Here is a 7250-nt window from a genome sequence, read left to right as displayed (position 1 = left end):
GTCTCATGTAGTGACGCGTTCAGAGCTGACAGACTGAAACTGCAGTGACGTGGGTACAGGCAGCCGAGAACACAATATGACAACAGTGAACAGATCAGATCGCCATGGTTACTCAGTATAATAAGGTCAGTGTGTGACGCTGGACATAACCGTCTCACCACACTACTGGGAGCTTTTCCATCAGCAATCAGTTGTTGCAAATCTAGTTGTTGTTTTTCTTTCTTCCAATTTCCGCCCAGTAGAGCACGTAATAGCACAATGATTCCTTAATTGCCTGTTTTCATCTGACTAGCGTGTTCTTAATGAATTCCTAGGTCACATATTCGGCAATCAAAAACTTTACCGAAGCACGTCGTGGCACATTTGCTGAGGAGAGTCTTTTATTAGAAACCATTTCCCTGTGGACACATTAAAAAACAACGCTGTGGCTAAAATAGTCCCATTCAGCAGACCGGCTGCAGAGAACGACAGAGTAAATCTAGACAATTATGGAACAGAATTTATATTGAAAGGGCAAATTAACTTTTCACACTGCATTCAAATTACAGTCAGGATTGTCGCTGGTATTTAACAACACTTTATTTTTTCTCAGAGACACACTGATTGGTTTCATTATGTGCTGAAAACGTAACAACACAAACATGCACAGGAAACGGACTCTGCAGTGGTTACAGCACGTCAACCGAGTGTTAACAACTGTAATATCTCAGATGTAATAAAACTTACACTAATGCAGCTTCCTTGGCAAAAGACTCTTTTTGCTTGCCACATCATGAAAAACAAATCTCTGAAAAGCTTAAGTAAGCCAGTATTAAAAGAAAAACGATTTTACAGAAGCCTAGAACGAGAGCATTTCAACATTCCTGCAGAAATGGTTCTGAATTCTCAGAGTATCCGCAAACATAAAGGGAATGATTGGCTTTCCCAGTAATTCACAAGGGAAAATCTTAAGAGTCGACTGCTGTTGAGTCTTTTCCAGCTTAATCTGACAACAGGTCTTTCCCAAATTTCCCGAATCGTAATTATGCAGATTCCCTGTGAAATGTATATGTACTTGAAGGCCTCTGATACACAAGATTTTGAGACATTTCTGCCACAACCACACTTTAATCAGACCAGAACCCGCAATTCAGCTGCTATGAAAAGAATCCTACTATGGATCTGACAGAGCCTTTGAATAGATGAGAGTATAAGAAGAAGTTAAAGAGCATTGTACTCGACACACTTTGATGGAACCGTCGTGAAGTGTTTCTGGCAGATGGTCATTAGTCTCTTCAGTCCCTGTGGTAAGAAAAAATAAAAAACAAGGTAATGAGGTTCAACTGTGATTGAAAAGTGTTGTTATGTAGTGATTGCCATATATGATGGGACCCCCCCCCCCCAAAAAAAATGAGATGATACATCTCAAGGGGTTTTATCCTAATAAACAAATTTTGAAGAAAACCATACTATAACTGTGCGTAAGTGAGGACCTTGTAATCGTTAATAGATTGTGTTTGATCTTTTAAAGATTGATGAGAGTCACTGTCTTTAAAAAAAAATAATCCCACCCTAATAATGTTTTTGATGCCATTTTGTGTTGAATAATGTCAGGGTCTCACCTGGATGTATTTTCTTTGCGTCTCATCGTTGAGAACGTGCGCCACGTGTTTGGAGAAAATCTTTTCTCGCCCAGTACGGGCATGGATACCCACCATGGTCACACCAATAGGCCAGGGGGCATTTCCAATGGCCATCTGCAGATAGGCATCATTTGCCTTGACAAAGAATTGCAAATTGAATAAAACATTTGGCAGCAGATTTGTAATAATAAAGCCACTACCGTGGTCAAAAACATTATTTGGGGATTTTGACAAACCTTGACATATTCTCTCTCCAACATGAATTTAATGATGTCGGTGATGGACTCTTTGATGTCAGCTGGTAAACTCTAAAAGAAAGAGGGGCATTTTAACATTTGGACAAAAACCACACACACTTGCAGTTTGTTTAACTCTCAAACTTATAACAGACATGATACCTTCTTCCTGAGCTTCCTGAAGAGGGGTTTGAGATAGGACTCAGTCTGTGAGTGTGTTGCACTGGCCAGCTTCCCCTGAACGCTGCGCTTCACATGGTCCTCTCGGCTGTTCAGGTCCTTGGCCCAGACACCAAGAAGAAACTAGAAAACAACAGGAAAATATAGCTATTAAGAAAATATTACTAAGATTTGCAACAGTGACAGACACTAGACAGATTTTTTATTATTATTGAGTAGTAGTATTAAAATACTTTATATCTCAAAATGTCCCATTACAAAAATAATTCAATAATGTAATATTTCTTAATACATTCAACAGGAATTATTTTATTTGACAACAATGCTAATCAATACGAGAAAGAAAGAAAGAACAATAACATTATGAGCATTTTTTGTTCAGTAACTACCTCTAGACCAAGGGTAGAGTATGAGTTTTTTTGTCTTACCTTCAAAAACCTGTCAATAACCTCTTGGTCTCCAACGTCATCTCCTGTTCCCAGAGTTATACCAAGAGCCTAGAGGACAGTTTCAATATTGGGGACAAATCAACCTCCGGTAAAGCAGGGACAGAATAGATTATGTGAAAATAGCTGGAGACCAGCTGCTTCCAGCATCATTTGAATTATCAAAATAATTGCATACAACTACATACAACTGTACTCTAATGATTTAATCAATTACCCAGCAAGACTTTCTTGCACATCTTAAAAGACATGACACTATACTATAACTAGCCATTAAATTACACAGGCGTTCAACACACAGAAACTAACAGTTAGAAATCCAGTTCAAAAGTCAATTTGACAGCCACCTATGGGAGACACCACTCACTGGGACTAATGCAATGGGTGAAAGCTGTGCCTATTTCGGGGAACCTGTCTTTCTCCAACTGCCGCTCAAAGTTCACAAGAGAGAGCTGCTGGTGTCTGCTGCACACAACTCAAAGGCAATGAACTCGAGCTGCTGGGAGCCTAGGCTAACTTTTAACGTTTGTTTCTTTTTCTGCACCCATTCACTGCAGGCCAGTCGCTGGTATGGAGTATGCCTAGTTTTGTAATTTTCCCACTGCTCTTGCAAGCAGCAGCCCTCGTTGTTGACTTAACACTGCTCTCTATGTTTGTTGCTTGATTTACCTTTGGTTTATGAAAACATTTATTCCACCTGTTTTAGTTCCTACTAAGGAGACTCTAAGTAGGATCTACTTGGTGAATGTCTATGTCTTTAATGTCCATTTAAAATCAGCCCCGGATTGGCCTGTCAGACTTTAACATGCCTGCTATAAAGTTCTATTTAACACGAACAGATGCTAAAGTCAGTTCACTAAATGTTGCACCTCAGTATGTGATACTTCAACAGCACAGAAGCAGCCATTACACAAATTGCTCGTAGCTTCAGTCGATTGAAACCAAACTATTTAGCCACTCTGAACTCATTCCTCCACCTGACACATAACAATAAACTTTGTAATGTACCTCCAGTTCTTCTATAGTGGTGTTTTCTTCGTGTACTTTCAGGTCGTGCTGTGTATCCACTTCTCCTGGCTCTGTCCCTCCAACAATCTCGTTCAGGTACTGCTGGTCGATTTTGTCCATGGCTGCCTTCAGGTCATTCCTCAAGCCCTAGCCACAGAGACAGCAGCAAATATAAGGAGCAAAAATTGTAAGAGTGTTGATCAGCTTATAGAAAGGTGTTGATGCTATATGCAATTTTCTAAAGTAGAGGTGAATTCAGTGTGAAAATATCTGGATATTTGGTTCCTACCTTGTTTACTTCTGGGGTCAGAATCTCGATCTTCCTGAGTCGCTGGAAAGCATCATAGTCGGACTCTGCAAATAGTCGAACTGGTTCACCGCGCTCTCTAAGTCGCCGGATTACCTACACGAACACAGCAAAATGACCCATTTAATAATAAGTGAAATAAAGTAAAGTGGACTTGCTTGGAAGTGTTCAAAATATTGACTCACCTCCTGTCGCGACAGCGTCATCGGCAGCTTCTCTTCCGATGGTTCCATTCCTAACACTGGATTTGCTGAGGTGGATGGCTCATTTTCCTCTTTCTTATCAATCTTCAGGGAAACATGGAGGAAACAGATACACTGGTGTTATTGGAGGGAGGTAGAGGTAATGGGAAGGTCTAGAATTCAATAATATCAAAAGATTTTTTCATTCTGGTTCAATGCAAATTAAATTAATATAACTCAGATGGGTAAAAAGCATCTGCAACATCTTCAGGAGATGATACCTCTGGATTGGAGAGGCTGAGTATCACTATGATTACTGCACATTCATTTACGTCCCTATCTTACCTGTAGTTCCTCCATAAAGGTAAGTCACTGAATAACTTATTGATAAAGGCAAGCGTGTTGAATATTGTATTAGTTTCATAATTTTCTTTTCATAGAATTTGAATGCTGGTGCACCACCTAAAGCCTTCACACTGGCGACAAATTTTTTATTATCTTTTTTTGCAGCAAAGAAACTCAAAAGTATGCCACCAGATCATGCTTTCTTAGGCACATGCATCCTGGTACTCTTAGATTGTGGTTTGAGCAGCACAATCTAAAAGAACAAACAGAAACAGACAACAAGAAGCCTTCCAAAGTAACAATGGCCCTGGCTCAAATAAACAGTGTTACTGCATGTGCGCAAAGGGCAAAACTTAATAATAGGTTTGACATTTTAAGTCTTGTTCAAAGTAGAACAGTAATGCAGTTTTCCATGGAGCGACTGTTACAGTGCAATGCAAACTAGTGAAACAAACCAGGGAAAACTCAAAGTTGGCCTAAATATTAAAGAAGCTGCTGTCACAATTATGTGCAAAATAAGAGGCGCAGCTTGACAACAGATTTTTCTTTTTAAATTCCGTTCAGTATCCCATGCTGAAATCCACACCATGGCTGTGTCCCATTCTGGCTTTGTGGCTTCCTTTCTTTGTTCAATCGCTTTCTGACAAGTGACTGTTGCCGAGTTTATAAATTGTTAGTAACACATAACCAGTCCAACGTAGAAACTGATATTTATTTCCTCAGTGTTGTGAGGTGTGGGCCACACCCTTTTTTTGTTTTCAATTTACAGAGCCAGGGCTGAACCGAAAACCGGATTTTTTAAACACACACAGCCGACAGCTGTGGGGAAATATTCGCTGATTTTTAAAAAAAACGTGCATTGCTTTAGAATCACTTACTGCCCCTTTAAGAGGTTAATTTTAACCCGCTCTATAAATGTTCTGCTTTTATCCTAGCCGACTTCTATATATATAACCTTTCAAAAAGGATGCCAAGGAAGCAGAAGCTTTTGGGACACAGTGTGTTTGATCATGCATCCTAATTTCACTGTGCAATCCCATACCTGGCTCTCGGGAGTCTCTCTCTGCACCTACAGATGCAGGCAGCAGAGGCAGGTTGGGGGAAAACAGCACAGTAAACACAGATACAAACACTAATATAAACCTTAGCAGCAGTGCCGGACCTTAATTTGTTTTCTGGCAAAAGAAGTTTATTGACAGTATTAGACTGACTAAATAGGGAAATGAAATCTGTACTGAAGGTGAGACAGAGAGAGACAGACAGAGAGAGAGAGAGTGGTGTCAACCTTGTATCCACATCTTCTGAAGTATTCTTCTTGTTCCTTCTGTGCAAGATCGGACCTTTTGAAGAATTTCTTGGAGTCCTGGAAAATAGAAGGATAATTAGCTTGCAACAACACATGAAAAGATCATGCAGGTGTTGAAGAAGCCTGGAGAGGCACGACACAGCAATTGATTCTTCCATTATACTTTGACTCTGGTTAAAATATACCAGAGAACTGCTCTTTTTTTCCACAAACCAGCAGCAGGAGATTTCAAATTACAAACAAAAAAACTGTTCTTCAGAGCAAGGCAGTATCTCACAATTTTAGTTTACATCATGAGTGTTTTTCAGTGTGTTGCATTTATGGTGATAAAAATATATGAACCCTATGAAATTACCTGTTTTTTTTAATTATTTGTCATAAATATGCTGATGATGGGATTGTATGTCTTTGATTGTTGTCATTGTCTTTAGACTGTCTAATGTTCCTGTTTTTATGCCTCAGGGAACTGCCACTCATATTTCGTTATATTGCAGTCTGACCCCTCAATATAATGACAATGAGCTACTTTGAATTTGATCTCATCTTAATAAAAATCAGAGAAACACAAACAAGCACCATGTGCTTAAGCTAACAACGCACAAACAATTATATATGCTTGTATATTTACTGAATACATCACATAAAACATTTTCAGTTGAGGTGGAAAAAAAGATTAATGAACCCTTGGATTAAATAATTGAGGTAATTTTGTGGTGGATCTACTCTGATGTTTTGGGTCAAAGTCCTGATGCATTGCTTAACTTCTACTGATCTTCAGCTACCACCCACCATTATCCTGTATGACTACAGGATACATTGATAAGGTGTCTCCAGAGATCTCTATCCTATGAGGCATCTCCCACATCAACAGTTGCTTTATTATTAAAATGTTGGAGTGTTTTCTGATATAAATAGCACCAACCATCACCTCAATGACTGGACTCCAGATTGACTACCTTTTATTGACGTCGAAAGCCTCGGGGTCGACATCGTTTTTCTAAACTGCAACGTGAATGTTTGTATATAAATGGAAAGAATTCCACAGGGCTCAGTTACTTTTACTTGCCACAGTAGCTTTAGAGTCGTTACATACGTTTACCTACAGCTAACTTTAACTGCCTGCGTAACGTTAGCGCCACATTGTGTTACACGTTTCGGTTTACTAAGTAAACTAGCGTTTGGATAAGTGTTGTAAAGTCCATGAGGTACAGTTCTGTGCACACGCGTCTGTTAAACATGACGTTGTCTGAACTAAGCTAGCGCTACTCAACATTAGCAACAAAGCTACCAAGTTAGCACAACAAGTAATTGAGTCCGCGACTCACGTCGACAAGGTTGTTTTCTTCGATGACTTTCCTCTTCCTTGCGATTTCAGCTTTCAGTATATCCATTTCTGAACAGTAGTATACGTCGAAAGTCGTTTGTCTTTACGAATAATCCCTTTCGCAAACGGTAGCAGCGTAGCTGGCACCGAAACGCTTCAACCGGAAGTTGACCCCAAAACATCACAGCGCTGGTTTTCAGTATAAGAGTCCTCAGTGCTTTCTTTTGTTTTATTGATTTCGTTTAAAAAAAATAAAATAAACATTTAACTAAAAATGAAAGATAACTGACCCAG

At 39.4% G+C, this 7250-nt stretch overlaps 1 protein-coding gene across 2 annotated transcripts; it reads right to left on the bottom strand.

The window, feature by feature from the left end:
• Positions 1–561: 561 nt before the first annotated feature.
• Positions 562–7140, bottom strand: prpf18 (PRP18 pre-mRNA processing factor 18 homolog (yeast)). 2 transcript variants are annotated; one of them, XM_035643023.2, is made up of 11 exons: positions 6958–7140; positions 5612–5689; positions 5369–5395; positions 3985–4086; positions 3782–3895; positions 3493–3639; positions 2467–2535; positions 2021–2161; positions 1859–1930; positions 1602–1757; positions 562–1281 (listed from the first exon to the last, which is right to left on the bottom strand). In XM_035643023.2, the coding sequence occupies exons 1-11, from the start codon at positions 7021–7023 to the stop codon at positions 1201–1203; spliced, it is 1053 nt and encodes a 350-aa protein (XP_035498916.1). In that variant the 5' UTR covers positions 7024–7140; the 3' UTR covers positions 562–1200. The 2 variants fall into 2 exon arrangements, with proteins under 2 accessions (XP_035498916.1, XP_035498918.1); XM_035643025.2 differs by lacking the exon at positions 5369–5395.
• Positions 7141–7250: the final 110 nt, after the last annotated feature.

The sequence above is a fragment of the Scophthalmus maximus genome, chromosome 7, assembly GCF_022379125.1.
Source record: "Scophthalmus maximus strain ysfricsl-2021 chromosome 7, ASM2237912v1, whole genome shotgun sequence".
In the NCBI taxonomy this organism is placed as follows: domain Eukaryota; kingdom Metazoa; phylum Chordata; class Actinopteri; order Pleuronectiformes; family Scophthalmidae; genus Scophthalmus; species Scophthalmus maximus.
This window is presented reverse-complemented; position numbering and strand designations above follow the sequence as displayed.

What these genes read in the sequence shown, in the direction of transcription:
- prpf18 (XM_035643023.2), bottom strand. Translation starts at nt 7,023, where the DNA reads ATGGATATACTGAAAGCTGAAATCGCAAGGAAGAGGAAAGTCATCGAA. An exon ending in TGACCCCAGAAGTAAACAAG is followed by an intron (nt 3,640 to 3,781) that starts GTAGGAACCAAA and finishes CTCTGTGGCTAG; the next exon opens with GGCTTGAGGAATGACCTGAA. An exon ending in TTATTGACAGGTTTTTGAAG is followed by an intron (nt 2,162 to 2,466) that starts GTAAGACAAAAA and finishes GTTGTTTTCTAG; the next exon opens with TTTCTTCTTGGTGTCTGGGC.